This window comes from Mauremys reevesii, linkage group 11 (genome assembly GCF_016161935.1).
Source record: "Mauremys reevesii isolate NIE-2019 linkage group 11, ASM1616193v1, whole genome shotgun sequence".
NCBI classification, from domain to species: Eukaryota; Metazoa; Chordata; order Testudines; family Geoemydidae; genus Mauremys; species Mauremys reevesii.
The window spans coordinates 9,023,726-9,044,951 of NC_052633.1; the positions used below are offsets into that span (position 1 = coordinate 9,023,726).

At 42.9% G+C, this 21,226-nt stretch overlaps 1 protein-coding gene across 13 annotated transcripts in view; it reads left to right on the plus strand.

Moving 5' to 3' along the window:
• Positions 1 to 21,226, plus strand: part of HDAC4 (histone deacetylase 4) — a 428,940-nt gene that overhangs the window by 386,943 nt on the left and 20,771 nt on the right. For all 13 annotated transcript variants that reach the window (XM_039494525.1, XM_039494524.1, XM_039494513.1 and 10 more), the window contains 3 exons: positions 403 to 490; positions 2,836 to 2,955; positions 10,503 to 10,600. In XM_039494525.1, coding sequence (XP_039350459.1) covers positions 403 to 490; positions 2,836 to 2,955; positions 10,503 to 10,600 — 306 coding nt within the window. The remainder of the gene's footprint in view (positions 1 to 402; positions 491 to 2,835; positions 2,956 to 10,502; positions 10,601 to 21,226) is intronic.

Consider the following 21,226-nt stretch of genomic DNA (forward strand, 5'->3'; position numbering starts at 1 on the left):
TGGTCCCCTGTGCTTCAGATGAATTAATCTGTATCACTAAAACCCCCTTCTTTCTCTCTGACTGCACCCCCATTTCCCTAATTTGAGTGAGAGCCCTGAAACTTTAAAAATCACTGTCTGGCAGATTGTATACTTCAGCAGCATCTCACAGTAAAGAGTGTTAGAATGTGTGGTAGTGTTCACCATTTCCTGTGAGATCACTGAGTCACCTGTTGGCATGTGGTTATTTTTTGTGTGTAATCGAGCACACATATCTGTTAGGGAGGAAGAAATAGTGAAAGCAATAGAAATTTCTTCCTACTTACTGTATTATGTTTCACATTTTATATATATATAAGGACCGAGGCGAACATTTAATTAACACCCCTTTTTTCCTCTCTCTCTCTTGCTCATTACCTCCAGGGGGTTCTGCTATTTTAATTCTGTGGCAATTGCAGCCAAGCTTCTCCAACAGAGACTCAACGTTAGCAAAATCCTTATAGTGGACTGGGTGAGTAAACATTTATTCTCACCAAAGTAACAATGGAAGCTCTGTCAGTTCCTCACAGAGGAGAGACATTATTTATAACTCAGTGAACACAATCAGACTACAGAAGCTCAGAACTGAAGTTCACTTTAAAATGGTTTATATACAATAAACATTTATTTAAGGGTAACATCAAGATTGAAAGTCACAGCAATAAACTTCTTACCATATTTTTTCATTCCCCCCCCATTCTCCACTCCCCCCGATTCTAAAGAAGCTATCAGCCCTCCAAAACAAAGCCTGTAACGCAGAGGGCTTTGGATACAGAGGGACCTAGACAAATTAGAGGATTGGGCCAAAATAAATCTGGTGAGGTTCAACAAGGACAAGTGCAGAGTCCTGCACTTAGGATGGAAGAATCCCGTGCACTGCTACAGACTAGGGACCGAATGGCTAGGAAGCAGTTCTGCAGAAAAGGACCTAGGGGTTACAGTGGACAAGAAGCTGGATATGAGTCAACAGTGTGCCTTTGCTGCCAAGAAGGCTAACGGCATTTTGGGCTGTATAAGTAGGGGCATTGCCAGCAGGTCGAGGGACGTGATCATTCTCCTCTATTCGGCATTGGTGAGGCCTCATCTGGAGTACTGTGTCCAGTTTTGGGCCCCACACTACAAGACGGATGTGGGAAAATTGGGAAAAGTCCAGCAGAGGGCAACAAAAATTATCAGGGGGCTGGAGCACATGACTTATGAGGAGAGGCTGAGGGAACTGGGATTGTTTAGTCTGCAGAAGAGAAGAATGAGGGGGGATTTGATAGCTGCTTTCAACTACCTGAAAGGGGGTTCTAAAGAGGATGGATCTATACTGTTCTCAGTGGTAGCAGATGACAGAACAAGGAGTAATGGTCTCAATTTGCAGTGGGGGAGATTTAGGTTGGATATTAGGAAAAACTTTTTCACTAGGTGGATAGTGAAGCACTGGAATGGGTTACCTAGGGAGGTGGTGGAATCTCCTTCCTTAGAGGTTTTTACGAAGCCCTGGCTGGGATGATTTATTTGGGAATTGGTCCTGCTTTGAGCAGGGGGTTGGACTAGATGACCTCCTGAGGTCCCTTCCAACCCTGAGATTCAGTGATTCTATGAACACACATCAGATCCAAACTTCAAGATGGGTGGCTGTGCCAGGTGCTGGTTGAGATTACTGGGCATGAGCATTATGTCCATCCCAACTCTGTTCTCATGAGCTGATAGAGTATTGAAACTGACAGGGTCCCTGACTGGCTTGGCTTGAGCAGCGTTCTGGACAATTTCAGTAACCTGCTTGAGGGATTGTGCAACATTATGCACATTTGGGCAACCCAGCAACACTAGTGGGTCACTCAACAAGAGAAGCTAGGATTTTAACCAACTTGCAACACTCCTTTTGGAAGTCTGATAGCTTTCTCAGGATCAGGATGTGACTCATTCATCTATTTAAGTTAAAAATAAATGTTCAGGATAGATTTCCACTTTGGTCCATCACTTTTCTCAGAGTTCCTTTTACTCTTCTTCCCTTCTCAATGACTTGGTTTTGTAGCAGAAATTAAAGGACAATTTGGAGAAATGTCTCCTTTTGTAAGCTGTATTAGTCCATTAATACCTTGGTGATAAGGGAATTGGCCTGTTTGCTTGAGATCATTTGTTTGTTTGTTTGTTTTTCTTTGCACTGCTGTTAAATTGCACTCATAGGGCTCATTCCTGCACAGAGCTTAAACAAGTGTTTGGCCTGCAGACAGACGGCCTGGTCAGACTTACAGTGATTAACATAGTTCCTCCCAGTTCTGTCTAAGAGAACATCTTGTTTTCATTCAGGTGTATAATCGAGGTTAATTAATTACCCAGTTATGTTGAATTGAAAGGACAGTAGAGCCTCAGTTTTACAAACAACCAGTTGTATTCAAACCCTATTTCATGATTTTTTTGAGGGGGAGAGAATCACATAACAAAAGTGATGAGGATGAAAAAAACAGTTGACATCCCTTCATATTCTGACACTGTCAGTACGTTGGCAATTACTCTGCAGTGGTTTGAAGGACAAGAAGAAAGCAATGCAGTGCACCGCTGTGCTGCCACTTATGCACCATACCAACTATGGTTTTGTGATGTTAATTGTATGAACTCTTCAATTTCAGTAACTCCTCAGTCCCCAGCTAGCTAGTCAAATAAGGGTTCTACTGTGTAACAAAAACCTAATTTTAGTATTGTGTGGATCCATTCTAGTTTTCAATAAACTGCTTCACTTGGATTAAAAAGAACCAGCCTGGTGTTTTTCATCTGGACTGTTACTAGTGTACTAATCCTCCTTATCTAATACAATCTCTGTCCCTGAAGGACGTGCACCATGGGAATGGTACTCAGCAAGCTTTCTACAGTGATCCTAACGTTCTTTATATTTCACTACATCGCTATGATGATGGAAACTTCTTCCCAGGCAGTGGAGCACCTGATGAGGTAAGAGCATAAATAAACAGGATACCTGCCCACCATATAATTACTGTGATTGGCACCCCGGGATTTCATTGGTAGAATCTGCTGCTGGTCAGGAGTGAGATGCATTGACAAGACTGGGGGGACTTCCATAGGTCAAGAAGTGAAATGACAGAGCACTGTAGGAAAGCTTGTACTGCCCTTGCTCACATGAATGCCTGTTAATGCTTCTCATAGAACCCATTTTTGTGTGTTTCTAAAGTCCTAGCAATGCCATAAAATTTACATTTTGTCCTGGCAAGGAAAAGATACACCTTGGTAGACCATCTTAGTCAATAAGGATGATTCCAGGATTGATTCTATGATTGATCAAGATTAGTCTCTAATAAGTCATTATTGGACAGTTGTTCAAACAGGCGCCTTTGCTTAACAGACTAAAGTCTTCTCTTCATTGGGGAACACAACTTCACGTGCATTTCCTTCCTTCTGACAATGCAAGCTTTTTGTGAGACTGAACAAGAGGGTGCTCATGGTTTTACAATTACTGCATGGGCTCACCAATGCTCTGATCTCCTGGCACAGGCTTGGGATCCATCTCTTTTACTCCTGGCCATGCCCTGTCATTGCTCAGAGGAGTGAGTGCTGCATTTACACCTGCTTTTCCTGCATCCAGAAGCTTGGAGATTGGATTTTTAGCTACAGATTAATTAGAATTGTTGGACAATATCCAAAACATACTCTTAGAAACCCATAAGCCTTCCACAGACAAGGCATATCAACTAGAATGGAAGCATTTTTCTATTTGGACTTCCACCAGATGGAGACACACACATTCATCAAGTACTATTTTTTTCATTCTACATTCAGCCTTATCCTTCAAGAAGCTCAGCTTAGGCCTCTCCTTTGGAAGCGTACCTGTCAACTATTTCTCCATTCCATCGTTTATTCTATTACAAAGGGCCTACTTTGGCTTGTGGACCCTTAACTGGTTTTCACAAGAAAACATAACTGTCAGGGAAAAAGTCAATTTTGTTCTAAAATAGCCATTACATTAGTCTGCCCGTCTTATCTTAAGCAAGCCAGAAGTCATTCTTTGTACAGAATCCTATAGCACGATGGTTCCCAACCTCACGGTTAGCTGACCTCATTACACAAGACCGGATGTTTGATTTATCAGAGCAGGCTAACAGAAAATGATTGCTGTTCACTCAGACAGTTATTTCAATTTGCTTGTAGATTATTTATCCCTATTGCTTAATAAATTCTACACAGAACTGCAAATGAAGAGAGAGAGGGGGGGAAAAAAGAGGTCATGAATGAACCAGACTTTGCTGTGTTTAATTTAGGGCTTGTCTACACTACAGGACTATTTCGAATCTACTTAAGTCGAATTTGTGGATTCGACCTTAATAAGTCGAATTTGTGAATCCATACTAAATACACAAATTCGAACTTCTGAGTCCACATTCACGGGGCCAGCTTCGACTTTGGAAGCGGTGCACTGTGGGAAGCTATCCCACAGTTCCCGCACTCCCCGCTGCCCATTGGAATTGTGGGATTTCCCAATGCATGCTGGGGGGAAATGTGTCGCCATTGAACCGTCAATCCCGCCTCCTCTCTTCCTTGAAAGCGCCGGCGGGAAATCTGTTCGCGCCCTTCTCTGGTCGGTTACAGCGCGGACGCCACAGCACTGCGAGCATGGAGCCCGCTGCGATCATCGCTGCACTTATGGCCGTTGTCAACTCCTCGCACGTTATCGTCCACCTCTTCCACAGTCAGATGCTGAGAAACCGGGCGAGGAGGCTCCGGCAGCACGGTGAGGAGAGTGGCGCAGACCTCTCACAAAGCAGGGTACGCCGGGCAGTGGAGATCATGGTGGCAATGGGTCAAGTTCATGGTGTGGAACGGCGATTCTGGGCCCGGGAAACAAGCACAGACTGGTGGGACCGCATAGTGCTGCAGGTCTGGGATGACACAGAGTGGCTGCGAAACTTCAGGATGCATAAGGACACTTTCCTTGAACTGTGTGACTTGCTGTCCCCTGCCCTGAGGCGCCAGGACACAAGGATGCGAGCAGCCCTGACTGTGCAGAAGTGAGTGGCCATAGCCCTCTGGAAACTTGCCACGCCAGACAGCTACCGGTCAGTAGCGAACCACTTTGGCGTGGGCAAATCTACCGTGGGGATTGCTGTCATTCAAGTAGCCCACGCAATCGTTGAGCAACTGCTCTCAAAGGTAGTGACTGTCGGAAATGTCCAGGTCATCATAGATGGCTTCGCCGCGATGGGATTCCCAAACTGCGGTGGGGCTATAGATGGGACTCACATCCCTATCCTGGCACCAGCCCACCAGGCCAGCGAGTACATTAACCGAAAGGGCTACTTTTCAATGGTGCTGCAAGCTGTGGTGGACCATAGGGGACGCTTTTACCAACATCAACGTCGGGTGGGCGGGCAAGGTTCATGACGCGCGCGGTGTTCAGGAACTCTGGTCTGTTTAGACACCTCCAGGCAGGCACTTTCTTCCCGGACCACAAAATAACGGTTGGGGATGTGCAGATGCCTACAGTGATCCTCGGGACCCGGCCTACCCGCTAATGCCCTGGCTCATGAAGCCCTATACAGGCGCCTTGGACACTGAAAAGGAACTCTTCAACTACCGGCTGAGCAAGTGCAGAATGGTGGTGGAGTGTGCTTCGGACGTCTCAAGGGAGATGGCGGACCTTACTGACTCGCCGGACATCAGCGAGAAGAATATCCCGTAGTTATTGCTGCTTGCTGTGTGCTCCACAATCTCTGTGAGAGCAAGGGCGAGACCTTTTGGCCGCTTGGGAGGTTGAGGCAAATCGCCTGGCTGCTGTTTATGATCAGCCAGATACCCGTGCTGAGAGAATATCCCAGCGGGAAGCGATATGCATCAGGAGGCTTTGAAAGCGAGTTTCCTCGCAGAGCAGGGTAACCTGTGACTGTCCACTTGATTTTAAGAGAGCCTGATCATAAACCAAGTTTTCCCCACTTCCCAAGGACGTTTTAAAACTAAGGACATGTTTTAGTAATTAATAATAAATCTTTCGTTGACTTTGCATTTCTGTTTCTTCGTTGAAACATGGAAGCATTCTGTGCTGGTTAAGGTGTGCACTGATGGGTGGGTTTGCAGGAAGGGGCGAGGGGTGCCGTCCTTGGATAGGGGTTACCATGATGGCTGTGGGTTTGGGCGTTGGAAGGGTGAGGGGTGTGGGGAAGGGTGAGTATCTGCCCCTGGATGAGGTCTCTTTTGGGGCTCGGGCACCGGGAGGATCGTGACTACGGTCCAAATGCATGTGAAGGGAAGCCTGCCTTTACATTCGGGATGTCAGGCACCAGGACCCTGCACAAGCATACACCTCAAGGAAAGACCCGGGCAGCATACACCACACAGACTGTCCCTGGTGCCTAGTGACTGCAGTCTGTGTGTGCCCTGCAGTTGACCCTGCAGCCAAGTCTGTAGCATGGCACTGTGGGCTATGCAGTGACATTACAATTCCCCCCCCCCCCACAGAACAACAGAAAGTCTTCTGACACCAGAAACGTGACGGAAACAGTCAGTAACACCAAACCGCTTTTAATAATGTAATACACAGTGGGGGGTTTGAACTTGGAGTTGGGACTGGTTGATGCTGTAAAGAAAGAGCTTGTACAAATTTACAGCGACAGTTGTCTCTAACATTATCGGTGTGCTGCGGTGCAGGGACAGTTCTCACGGCCCCTACCGCCTCCGTCTTGTCACTTTGGGTGAGGGGGGGACAGGACTTCTTGGCGTTGGAGGGCGGTTGCAGATGCACTGCAGGGGGGCTCTCTCCTCCTGACTGCGGTCTTGAAGAACATCTACAAGGCGCCGGAGCGTCTCCGTTTGCTCCCTCATTAGACCAAGCAGCGATTGAGTCGCCTGCTGGTCTTCCTGCCGCCACCTATCCTCCCGATCCAGGTGTGTGCGATGCTGCTGACACAGGCTCTCCTCGACTGTCTCTGCTCTGCCGCCTCCGCTCTGGAGCTGGCCATCAGTTCCTGGAACATGTCGTCCCTTGTCTTTTCTTTCGGCCTAATCCGAGCCAGCCTCTGCGAGGGGATGGCGGGGCAGTCCGGGAAGGAGCCAAGCTGTGTGATGTGAAAAGTAGGTGATTTCCTTGAACACATACATGTTTGCCAACAGTAAACACAGTCTAGTCAGTTTCAGTGAACAAGACCAAAGAGGGAACCAAGTCTCAGGAGATCTCAGAACTAGTCCGAGATTTCGGAATACGCTCTCATTGGCGGCGCCATTGCACTGGAGAGCGCACGAGGAAAGATAGCTGCATCCCTCTTGCACAAAGTCCTGGTAAGCCTTACAGTACAGAGTGCTTATCAGTTAGTGCTTAGCTGTGCTCTCCTGCTGGAGGCAATGTGCAAAGCAGAAAAGATGAGCGTTATGCGGCATCTCCCGCCAGTGAACGGAAAGACCCTGTATGCTTTTCCTCTGAGGCCTGCCACAAGTGGCTGTTAAGCGAGGGTCATTCTTATGCAAAGTAAAACTCTGTTAAGCGAGGGTCATTCTTATGCAAAGTAAAACTCTGTTAAGCGAGGGTCATTCTTATGCAAAGTAAAACTCTGTTAAGCGAGGGTCATTCTTATGCAAAGTAAAAGTCTACCATGCACAATAGTAACAGTACACTAATTCCACTAATTAGATGCAGCACTTCCACAACGACATCACCCTGAGGCGTGTCAGGCGCACACAGAGAGAGCGGATGTTAACAGAAGCCCTGCACAGACCAGGACCCTACGCTGCCATGCTCAGAGAGGCGATGGTCCCCTGTACCTGAGGATGGCATGGCGCGGAAGAGTGTGCTTCAACGGAGCACCCAATAAAGCACCTCTCCCAAGAAACCTCTTGCTGAGGCTTTTCCAGCTGCTCTCTGAGAGCTTTTGAACTATCCCCAGAGGACTATTGCTCCATTCCTATATGTGTAGACCTGCTGTTTGTATAGTTTCATATTTAAAAATTTTTATATAGTATTTCCATTTTTATATATATCCCTGTTTCTTAAAAATAAATGTTTCCCTGTTTGTAGCACTTACCGCCTGATCCTTCCCTGATTCCGAGTCCGGGTTAACGGGCGGGACGGTTGGTAGGGGATCTCTGTGAGGGTGATGAAGAGATCCTGGCTGTCAGGGAAAGCGGGAGTGGGTTCGATGTCGCCTGCGCCGTCCTCAAAAGACCCTTCCTCATCTTCCCATCGGCGAACAGGGAGGAGGAACTGTCCCGTACACTATTCCGTCCTCGGAGTCCACCGTCACTGCTGGGGCACTGGTGGCAGACCCACCTAGAATGGCATGCAGTGCCTCGTAGAAGCGGCATGTCTGGGGCTGGGCCCGGAGCGTCCGCTTGCCGCTCTGACTTTTTGATACCCTTGTCTTAGGTCCTTCACTTTCACGCGGCACTGCATCGCATCCCGGCTGTATCCTTTCTCTTTCATGGCTTTAGAGACCTTCTCGAAGGTCTTCGCTCGCTTGTTGGAGCGCAGCTCCAAAGCACAGACTCCTCGCCCCACACAGCGATCAGATCCTGGACTTCCCGGTCAGTCCATGCTGGGGACCTCTTTCTATTCTGGGATTGCCCGGACTCCTCTGCTGGAGAGCTCTGCATCGTTGCAGGTGCTGCGGAGCTCGCCCCGATGTGCAACCAGAACGTCAGATTCAAACCGCCCAGACAGGAAAATGAATTCAAATTTTCGCGGGTCATTTCCTGTGTGGCTGGCCAGAGAATCCAAGCTCGGACTGCTGTCCAGAGCGTCAACAGAGTGGTGCACTGTGGGATAGCTCCCGGAGCTGCTAAGTTCGATTAGCATCCACACCAAGCCTAATTCGAGCTAGCAAGTGCGAATTTAGCGTTACTCCACCTGCCGGGGTGGAGTACCAAATTCGAACTAAAGAGCCCTCTAGTTCGAATTAAATGGCTTCCTGGTGTGGACGGTTGAGCGGTTAGTTCGAATTAACGCTGATAAATTCGAATTAAAGTCCTAGTGTAGACCAGGCCTTAGATAATTAGTAAAGTCCGCAAAGACTTCATAGTTTTGACTAATATTGATTTAAACAAAGTTGTTCCTTTCTAATGGAGATGCAGTTATAAAAATCTGTATACATGATTCAAAGGGCAATTAAAATATTTTAACTAATTATATTTATTTTGAAATGTTGATAATTTGAAAATCCATAGAATTTCTTGCCCTGTCAGTTTTATCCTTTCTGTTCTGCACATTTTGATATTCCTTCTAGGCATCTAAAGAATATAAAGCACAGCCTTGTTTTATTACCTTGTTTGTGCATTATAATCAGAGCCAACGATGAAACATTTATGCAGCATTTAACTGATGCTGCAGGATGGACAAGGAGTGCAAACTTTTAGACCTAGGCTGCACTCATATTCATGCTGAGTCTGTAAAATCATTTAATAATGTAATGATTGTTTTGTCTAAAAAATAAATATATTGGATTGGAAGGACACTCTTTAGTAGACTATAAATTGTAAAAAAAAAAAAAAAAAAAAAAAAAAAAAGCATAAAGTGGTGGGGTTTTCTAATGTTCTTGCAGGAATATTTACAAAATACAGTTCTGCCAAACAGAAATTTTAATATAGGAAATATTAGTAGATTATGTATTAAAATTAGATGGATGGATGGACAGACTGTTTTCTAGTAGCTAGTATTTACAGTAAGACAGCCAAAGAAAAGTTTGATTCCCAAATTCTGTAATTTATCTAAACTGATATAGCTATTTATGTAGTTATATAGTGCATCTAAATTGAATCTCCAGATTAGTTGTATTTAGGTAGCAACACTATACCAGCACTTCACTTTAGATAGGAGATAGAAAGGAGGTTCACATTTTTCTTCAGATTAATTACTGTAAATGTTGTGTGTTTATTTTTCACCTGTCACCTCTAATAAAGTTATATACACACTGTGATAATGTTCACAAATGTGCACACAATGATTCATATACTACCAATACCCGGTTAGCTCAGTGTAACTATTTGTTGCAAGTCATATTTTCCACCAGCAGAGGGGGCCCTCACGCTGAATAAACTGCACTTGTAGCTGAGTGAAGAAAATTCACGTAATAAAGCAGGACTATAAAGTACTCTTCTGAGTTTGGTGATAAAGCTGAAGATGAATTATAGAAAACGATTCCTTCAATAGGGCAGACTGTCCATTTGAAAATGGAAAAGGCGCTGGTATATTAATGATGGGACTCCATGCTTAGATAACACACAGTTGTTGGGCCACCAGTGGTCAAGTCATAGATGTGTGCACCACTTTCACATAGAATTGAGCACTTGTGAGAATGTGAAAGCTGCCTCCCTTTGGGGAGCCAAAAAGCTCTGGAAAAAAAGAAAGCACCCCAACAATGCATTCTAAATAAATCAGTCAGTCAGGAGCAGAGCAAATCAATGGGATTTAAAGAAATGGCAGGCTGCAAAGATATATTGCCAGCATCAACAGAATTTCCATGAATTTAACACATGATATTTGTTCACTCCTTCATTCCTTTTCTCAGGTCGGCACAGGACCAGGTGTTGGTTTCAATGTTAATATGGCGTTTACTGGTGGCCTCGAACCACCGATGGGAGACACCGAATATTTGACTGCTTTCAGGTAACATTCAAGCCTTCCTTTCACAAAACCCATCTTAGCTGAAATCACATCTTTCTGCAGTGAAATCACTCTTCTTTTCTGCAACTTTCTTTTTCTTTTTAGTAAACTAAAAATAGGATTGCAATTGCTTGAGCATTCTGTGACTGAAAGCCAATGCAAAGAAAGGAAAGGGGTGTGCCTGGTCATAGCAATGGATCTGTGTGAGCAAAATGCCGAATGACTGGCACTTATTCATTGCTCAGCAAAAGCTCTGCTGGCCTGGTGTATAAAATTACAGTAAGAACATAAGAATGGCCATACTGAGTCAGACCAAAGGTCCATCCAGCCCATTATCCTGTCTACCGACAGTGACCAATGCCAGGTGTCCCAGAGGGAGTGAAACTAACAGGTAATGATCAAGTGATCTCTCTCCTGCCATCCATCTCCACCCTCTGACAAACAGAAGCTAGGGACATCATTCCTTACCCATCCTGGCTAATAGCCATTAATGGACTTAACCTCCATGAATTTATCTCGTTCTCTTTTAAACCCTGTTATAGTCCTAGCCTTCACAACCTCCTCAGGCAAGGAGTTTCACAGGTTGACTGTGCACTACGTGAAGAAGCTTTAGTGAATAAGCTCTTCTCTGGTCGGTCACACACACACACACTCTCTCTCTAGGGAGATGGACCCAGAAAGATTTTTTGCCAAGTCATTCCAGGTGCAGTTACCCTAAGGCATGAGTTACCATTGCTGAGACCAGTTAAATTCTGGGGGTTTATTCCGGTCCAGTCTGTTCAACTGCAGTTTATTCTCCTGGTGTGGGAGAATTGCTCACACAGCTCCCATAACACTGGCACTGCAGCACTCCCGCCCTGCCCTGCCCTGCCCATCTCATACAGCCGGAGTTAGCAAGGTGTAGAAGCTGTGTTAGAAGTTCTTTGAGGGATAGGGCGTGGGGGCAGCGAGAATGAAGAATGGGACAGAAGACCTGGAATGGGAGAACTGAGCAGAGGGATACGCCGAGTGTCCCATTTGGTAACACTGAGAATTATTCTGCGACTCTCTTTCTGATGTTTTGCTTTGCCTTATGCTGGTGACCTCTTGTTCTCATCCAATATCTGCCTTTGGTACTCAAGATCATGTTAGCACATTCTGATTTTTCACCTCAGGGTGGATAAGAGCAAAAAATCTGCTCCTTTGACCCAAATCTGTCAGAGGGAGCTGAGTCAATATGGCATCAGTCGTGTTCATCCCCTTCCATTCAGTTAAACCTAATGCATTCTGATGTCCTCTGGATTGTGGAGACCATGGCTGGATGGGATGGGGCATGGTGGAGAGTTGCTCTCCATAGCCTCACCCCTTGCCAGCTCTGAGTCTCTTAACTAGTTTAATGCTCCATACCTTTATTATGGGAAGTTCCTGGGGACCAACCAAAATAGGGCTACCATTGTGTTAGACACGGTATAAACACAGAGCACAGCCCCTGCCCCAGAGAGCCGACAGTCTTCAGACCCCTTTGAATTGACCAGGTGCAGTCACTGCTCTCCACACGGTGGCTGACACACACACACAACCTTATAATACCTTATAAAAATCACTGAGTTTTCCAACTGCCTTTCGTTCTTGCACAGGAGTTTGTGAGCAGATTCTTCTTTTCCATTCCCATTAGTCCCATCTTCACCCACCCCAACAATGCTAGAAACCAGAGTGATGTGTGATTCCACATGAATCTGCTGTATTTGTGGGTCAATACCCGGGCCACCCATGAACATGTCTTTTGTAGCTCTGTTCCAGTGTCACCGTTGGAGCACTGCACGCTGCACTTTGGTCAGCCTAGCTGCTCTACTAGCATCAGACAGGCAGGCAGAATCATTGTATCAATACAAGTCCTATGATACAGCAGGAAGCCACGGTTGCAGAATATTGTCACTAGCTCAGGGTGTCTGACTTTGAAAATAAGTCTCTCCACTGTCTTGGGTGTTTATGTAACAGTGGGAAGCAGCTCTTTTGTAGAAACATTCTCTTCCATTCATGTTCTCTCTTTAGCATAGGTGACTTTCTAGGTCATTCATTTTGCTCTGCTCTTACCATGTGCAGTATGGTAGAAGATGACTTATCAGAGCCTTGACTTTATCATATTGTCGGAGGGGATGCACAGAACACTGAAGCTTGTTCACTTGAGAGAATTTTTGTCCAGTAGCACCTTTCTGGGACTCTGTTGAAGGTTTACAGTAGTGCTTTGTTGAGCTGCAAGAGGAAAGCTCAGGGTAGGCTGATGCTACATCACTGATGCTTTAGAGCAGTGGTTCCCAACCTTTTTGTGGCCAGTAGCACATTCATGTTTTCAGAAGAGTGTGGTGGGTGCCAACAATTTTTCAAGGCTTATTTTGTATTTGTACATTAAATAATACAAAAAATCATATTTAATATTACATAATATATGAATCCATAAGATAAAAAGGGTAATTTTACATGTAAAAGTTATTAATTAAATTATTTTGCAATTACTCTTTCACCTTACCATGTGAATTTGCTCTTTTTTATCTACCTGTAAGAAAAATTAAGGAGTTTTTACAAAATAAATATTATAAACAGTTTTCATCTTATTTATTTTAAAAAAGTAAAACATTGTTGAACTGCTGGTCCAAATATATTTATTATTCTTACTTTAACATAGAATGCAGCCTGCAGCCCCGGAGTTCTCTGTCGCCGGCAGGCGCGGGGCCATAGTTTCTCTCTGGCTTAAGCCGTGGCCCTGCGCCTGCCAGGGACTGAGAACACCGGTGCCCGCAGCCTGCAGCCCCAGAGTTCTTTGTCACCGGCAGGCGCAGGGCCGCGGCTTCTCTCCGGCTTCAAAGCTGGAGAGAAGCTGCGGCCTGGTGCCTACCGGGGACAGAGAACACCGGCGCTCGCAGCCTGCAGCCCCGGAGAAGCCGGAGAGAAGCCACAGCCCCGCACCTGCCAGGGACAGAGAACACCGGCACCCGCAGCCTGCAGCCCTGGAGAAGCTGGAGAGAAGCCACGGCTCCGCGCCTGCCAGGGACAGAGAACACCGGCGCCCGCAGCCTCTGGGCCCCGGAGTTCTCTGTCCCCGGCAGGCACAGGGCCGCGGCTTCTCTCCCCTGCTGGGCACTAGGTGGGCACACATAAATGCCCCGGCGGGTGCCACGGCGCCCGTGGGCACCACGTTGGGGACCACTGCTTTAGAGCTTAGTGGAAGTCTGTAGTAATGCACTTTCCCCTTATGAATGTGGGCAGCATAGAAGGAAAGTGTGACAGGTACTGTCAAAATTATGGAATAACAGAGTGAAATGAGGACAACCAACTTTGACTAAAGTGTTACATAATATACTGATACGTAGAGGACCGTGAGTGAGACAACACGTTCCTTTCTCAATATTTTTACTAGTTTCTTTCCATGTGAAAATATGTATAGGTTCGTGATCTGATGTATTTGTAGGTTTCATCTTTCCCAGAGATCATTCTGCATCTTTTTCTACAATTATCAGTTGAAGTGGTTTTCTGACTTCAAGTCAGGTTTAATGGACTTCTGGCAAATGTCTGCATAATTTAGGGCAATGTAAACATGCAAAGTATCAGGTGCAAATATCTTGACATTTTTGAAAATACACAGATGGAATATCAACTTCATGAGGTTCCATTGCATCTTTTCAATCTAGTGGAACCAGTAGCATTATTTCCTTTACTCAGTGTGTGCATATTTTTATCTCATAAAAATATTAGTGTATTTTACTAACAAATAGAGATTTGACTCAACAGATTTTTAAAAGATTACATATAATTTATATAATTTACAATAATTTATAATTAAGTAACTATCATTTATCTTCCCATTTTCCTCCACTTACAGGAGAACAATGGTGTTATACTATTGTGCAAAGTGGAGGTCTTTTTATCCTAGCACTCAACAAGATTGATCTTTTCATTCTAGGAAAAATGTGTAGCCCAGAGCTGAATGGCAAATTGCTATTACATTTTAATTGAATTTAAAGGCTGTTGGAAAATTGTTCAGAACAGTCTTTTAAAAAAGAATGTACCCAACCATTGCCTAATTGATGCTGACACTTATTGTCCAGAGAATATGGCTATTCAGCTTACATACACCAAACATGGTCATGGCCGTAATTTTGCGAGTACTGTTGTGAGGAAAGTTACTTGCCTGACCGATCTTACACATAGTAACGCCAGCCATATATACACATGCACACACCTTCAATGTAGAAGTTCTGTTGGAAACCTTTTTAAGCTTATGCCAAGTTTTTTCATGATACATTATCAAGTGACCTTTTTAAATCTCAACCAGCTTCTTTGAAAAACATTTTCCTGAACTTTTTTAAAATTTTAATGTAAAAAATGCTTTGAAGTTTAAAATTTATAGTCCCCTGAAAGTTAGACAAGAGAAGGGAATGGGTCATATATCCTTTTTGTGTGTGTGCGCGCACCCCATGAGACAATACATGCCTTTAAGGCAGCACCTTGTTATTCCGACCCATCGAATGCCACGTTGCATTTGCAGGGACTCAAACCTAAGATGAAAAAAAGATAAGAAAATTGGCCCTAATGAAATCCAGAAGAAGCAGGCACTTTCACCATGAACTTGGAAACTCACGGCAGAGAACTGAACTTTAATTCAAACCAGTCCAAATGCCAAACTGTGAGGCTTTGAAGTCTGTAGAGGAATCAGTGAAAATCCTTTGAGCTAGGCAGAGATACTGATGTACTATTTTTTTACATTAACTCCTAATATTCTTGACTACATTGTATTTAGAATAGAAAGGTACCTTATTATGTAACAAGATGAGGAAGAAAAATGTGCAACAATGGTTGGGATTTTAAAGGTCGTGACTGATGCATGGGTTTGATAAAAGCATGCATTCGAATGAAGAAGTAATTTGGATAGTTGGCATCATAAAGTAATCTACTTATGATAAAACAAATGACTGCAAATTAAATTCCTAGTTTTCTTCAGGTTCAAAAACCATTTCAAATAGTACCATTTTCCTAGTTCCAAAGGGAAATTCATAATTTAGGGTTAGGATTTTCTATTGATCATTATACCAATAACCTTAAAATAAACAAATATGTTTGAACTAAAAGAACACGGAGCACTTGTTGCACCTTAGAGACTAACAAATGTATTTGAGCATAAGCTTTTGTGGGCTAAAACCCACTTCATCGGATGCATGCAGTGGAAAATACAGTAGGAAGATATATAAACACAGAGAACATGGAAAAAATGGGTGTTGCCGTACCAAGTGTAACGAGACTAGTCAATTAAGGTGAGCTATTATCAGCAGGAGAAAAAAAAACTTTTGTAGTGATGATCAGGATGGCCCATTTCAAACAGTTGACAAGAAGGTGTGACTAAGAAAATTAATTTGCAAACTGGACACCATTAAATTAGGCTTGAATAAGGACTGGGAGTGGATGGGTCATTACACAAAGCACATGACTTATGAGGAGAGGCTGAGGGAACTGGGATTGTTTAATCTGCAGAAGAGAAGAATGAGGGGGGGATTTGATAGCTGCTTTCAACTACCTGAAAGGGGATTCTAAAGAGGATGGATCTAGACTGTTCTCAGTGGTAGCAGATCACAGAACAAGGAGTAACGGTCTCAATTTGCAGTGGGGGAGGTTTAGGTTGGATATTAGGAAAAACTTTTTCACTAGTAGGGTGGTGAAGCACTGGAATGGGTTACCTAGGGAGGTGGTGGAATCTCCTTCCTTAGAGGTTTTTAAGGTCAGGCTTGACAAAGCCCTGGCTGGGATGATTTAGTTGGGTTTGGTCCTGCTTTGAGCAGGGGGTTGAACTAGATGACCCCCTGAGGTCCCTTCCAACCCTGATACTCAATGATTCTAAAAACTATTTCCTTTGCTAATTTTTCTCTAAGGTGCCACAGGGATTCCTCATTCTTTTTGCTGATACAGACTAACACGGCTACCACTCTGAAACATGTTTGAGCTAGAAGTTTGTGTTAGACAGAAGAGCCAAGATATCTTAATACCTTGGGAAGTGGAAATAATTAGTAATTGTGTTTGAGTTGTTTCTAAAGCAAGAGTTAAAAATTGCAGAACTGTTTTATCCTGAGCTGTGCCATTTGTATTATCCATAACTGAAGGCTGAAATCACAGACTGCTTAGAACATGAGTAGATTTCACTTTGTTCTGAAGTTGGGATGACATCATTATTGATAAATTTTGAAAGAGATCACTTCAACCACCAATGGACATTCCTTATGACAAAACTGATTTGGTATTTCTCTCAGTGCTTGGCACTGTTCCATGGTATTGTAACAATGGGTATGCTTGCTTAAAACAGTATAACATTATAATTTAGCTAACCATTTACTGCACTAACATTCCACAGCTGAATTCACCACTAAAGTATTAGTCCAATACAGATTTCATAGATTATGAGTGTCGGAGAAAAACTTAGTTCTCGCTTTTTTTTGGGTGCAGGAAAATCAAATACTTTATTATTTCTCCAGTAATTACAATGGAGGGAGAGAGTGCCATAGGACACAGGGTCACCCCAGTCCCGGACAGGTCTCTCAACTGGTAAACAATTACATCAAGCCTTTATACTTTTGTTACAGACAATTTCTAGCAATCATGGAGACAGTAAAAAAAACATTTGCATTTGTTTATACATAAGCCTCTTTGCTATCTTATTTGTCTCACTACTAGAAAAAAGCAAGACTGCATATTGCAAGGTCGTAACAACTTTCACACAGTTCACTCTGTCTTACATTATCTTGCTTCTACAAATCTCACGTCATTAGGGTCACAGCTAGCCTAACTCACACTAACTAACTAACTAACATTCATTAAGATCTCTTCAAATCCTTGTTAATTATTAATTGGCTTCCACATGAGGAAGTGAATTAAACTCAAATGTCTGGCATATAATTAAAATAATTTCTTAAATTATCAAAATGTTATTGGAATCCATTGTTGTTGCTACGTAGTTATAGAACAAACTTTTGTAAAGTTCAGTTTGTAGTTTTACCAGTGTCTGTTGTTTCCTAACTTGTTTTATAAGAGGAAATAATGTTCCTCTTCCTTAAACTCTCATAACATTTTAAAAGGTTATGTTTAATTACAGGACACAAATCTGGCAAGGAAAATCTTAGTGAAAATGTGAAGATTGTGTTCAGGTCCTTAGTACAAGGCTAGAACAATTACTTTTAACACATGAAATGAGGTTTTTCTAGCACCTTGTTGTAAGTCACCGTAAGAACGTATCCACAATGGAGTGCTAGCCGTTGTGTTGTCTTGTCTTTGGTTTACCTTGGCTACATGACAGTGATTTCCTGAGGCATTAATATTCTATGTATAATTTTATTTTAATGTTATTCACCTTTTAATTTAAATTATAAGTCAAATGAGTATTGTTTGTTGGAAGATTCTTGTACTAGATTTCTTAAAGACCCATGTACATATCATAGAAAACTAGGTTTTTTTAAATAATCTTTTTATGCAAAAAATATATATGAGAGGTATGCAGAACTGTATTTTTGGGGTTTGGTTTGGTTTTGCTTCTAAGACTTTTTCCATAGAAATGTCACCTTTATATTTTAGAATTTATGTGCTCTGACTACTTATGTCTTAGCTAAATTCCTAAACCTATTTGGCATAATAAACTATTGTAGAGACGATTACTGCTACAAACGGAGGGCATGATTTCGAGAGCGAGATTAGCAGCAGGTGTAGATGATGTTTTGTTATAGGATGCCAACAGTAGGGGAAATGTTTCTAAATAAAATAAAATGCTATGCATCATTTTGCAGCAGGCATCAATAGCCCTAAAGATTTTAGAATTGTTCATCAGTTAGAAAATGTAAGTATTCTTTTCAATGAATTGTGCAATATTATACATTGTGCTTTAATTTCTGAGGTGAGTGCTAGTAGATTTTAAAAGTTGCAGAAGTAGACAGATTAAATCAAAATTAAAGAAATTATCAAAATTTCAAATTAAACAATAGTGAAATCATTAATTGAAGATTTACTACAGTGAATTTTAACTGCTGCATAACTGTTCAGCTTATTTGTGATTGTTTTAAGATTAACTGAAAAGGTTTAAGAAAGAAGAATGTTGCTTAAAAAGTGTAATTAGTGCTTGTAATTTATATAATCCACAACATTTGGAGGGGGGGAAAAAAAAAAGGTTCGAAGCATTCTGTGTTGCAATTCTCTTGGTTCTTCTGACAGTCCCAGCACCCACCCCGCACACAGGCTGAAAGAGCCCATTCCATATAAAACTGCTGCTTTTATTCCCCTACCTTTCTGTCTATGGCCTTTGCAAAATGCACCTGTCATTGCAGTATCAAGGAATCACTTCTGATTTCTCCAGCATTTTCTTCTGGGGTTCATGTTCAATCTTAGTTAAAGGGGATTTTCCCCCATGTACTTAATCTTCCCAAAAAAAACCCAGGTATGTTAGGTGCATCTGACAAAATGTTGTCAACAAGTAAAACACTAGAAATGCAGCTCAGTTGCTCTGTGGCTTTTGTTCAAACCTTAAAAAAGATTCACATATAAAACTTGACCTAAAGGAATTTTTTTTGAGAGCGGTATTAGGGAGTAATTAGGCTCTCTCCCAGCTGCAGTGTAGACATACCCATAGAGTACAGTTAGTACAGTCCAAAATCGTGTGGATGGTGCCATGGGCCCCAATCCTGCAGTCAGATCAATGTGGCTGGAGCCCTGTGCCCTTGCTGGGACAGTGGGACCTCTGCATGGGTGCCAACGTATGCTTGATTAGATCCAGTTGTAGCACCAGGGCAGTATTTTAGACCTCTTATTTGTCACACCAGTCGTGTCTTGTTTGTGAGTTTTTGGAGCAGAGATTGTGTCTTCCTAATGCGCTTATCCGGCAGGTAGCACAGTGGCGCTCAATCCTGTTTGCAGCCTTTGGGCACTACTATAATGAAGGGAGTAATACATTTAAAAACAGCTGACCTAAGACTTGGGCTAGAGTTTTGGGCCTGAGGCATGAATCAAGGAAAGGATTCAGGTCTGGATTCCAGTGCACTAAAATCTCATGCACTGGGTTTCATGGAATTTGGACCACAGGTTTGAGCAAGCATTGTTAGCTTAGGGTTCTTCATTTATTTAAAGCTTTTTGCATGAGATTTCAGCTGCATCTGAGTGGGAAATCTACCCACTCTACATTTTGTATCAGCCTAGAACCAAAATTGGAGGAGGAGTGAGGCTTAGATCCCAGGATTTGCATCCAAATCCTGCCCTCAGATTTGACAGGTAGTTCAGACTCACAGTTGTGTTTCTGGCCCAATTCTAATTACACTGATTGTCCTGGCCAGGTCATCTGCAGCTCAAATTTCTCAGGCTTTAGAGGGCCTAATTATCACCTGAAATGTTATTTCAAATATTGAGCAGCACTAATTACCTTTTAAAACATTACATATTTGAAAGCAGCAAAGAGTCCTGTGACACCTTATAGACTAGCAGACGTATTGGACCATGAGCTTTCGTGGGTTAACACCCACTTCATCGGATTCATGTCCCATGCATCCGATGAAGTGGGTGTTCACCCACGAAAGCTCATGCTCCAATACGTCTGTTAGTCTATAAGGTGCCACAGGACACTCTGCTGCTTTTACAGATCCAGTCCAACACGGCTACCCCTCTGATACATTACATATATGTAGTAGTAGTCATTGGCAAATGCACGATTTTTAACTATTACAATACTGTTACCAGAGAGATCTCCTTTTTTAAATAACGGGGAAACTGGGGATCTCAGATACCTGTGTGTGTGATAACTATTGGCAAATACTGACTTTTAAGGGTAACCACGACGCTTCCTCTTTTCAGTGTGTTCGAATAAGTTTCATGTTCTTAATTTTCAGCAAACTCTTAGCAGTTCATACGGGTGTATGTATTCTTCATGCCACTAGAGGGTATCTTTTAACTTCAGTCAGGTCTGCATGTAATTGATGAATGCCACTGATGATGTAAGATGTGCTTATTGCTCAACTGAAATTTGCTGCTACTTCATATTACTCCAGTATGCTAATATTTGGAAATCAACAGAATGGAGTGTTCCATGATGCATAAAAAAGAAAAGAATTGTCAATCACTGGTCATATCAATTGTTTGTATTGGCATGTTCAATATAATGTAATATTATAATTACACAATTCAAAGTTGATTTTGGTTTTCACTTTGATTGGAGTTGGGGTGATACCACATAGCAGGAACAAATACTAGCAACTCTCAAAATATCATAACCCTAGTTCTGAAAAAACTTGATGAGTTTAGCAGTTTTCCTTTGGCTAGAAACTAAATAGCTCAGCAGTACTTCAAAGCACAGAAAAAAAAACCTTTGCCACATGCACTTGCTTCGAAACTGCTGCTTAAGTTCTTTGTGAATGAGGTGGCTTTTACTTAGAATGTCTGTGGGTTTCAGTAAAAAGATTTTCTTGGCTTTAAACTCATAAGCAAAAAGTCCTACTAAGGCTTTATTAAATAGAATCATAGAATCTCAGGGTTGGAAGGGACCTCAGGAGGTCATCTAGTCCAACCCCCTGCTCAAAGCAGGATCAAACCCAACTAAATCATCCCCGCCAGGGCTTTGTCAAGCCTGACCTTAAAAACCTC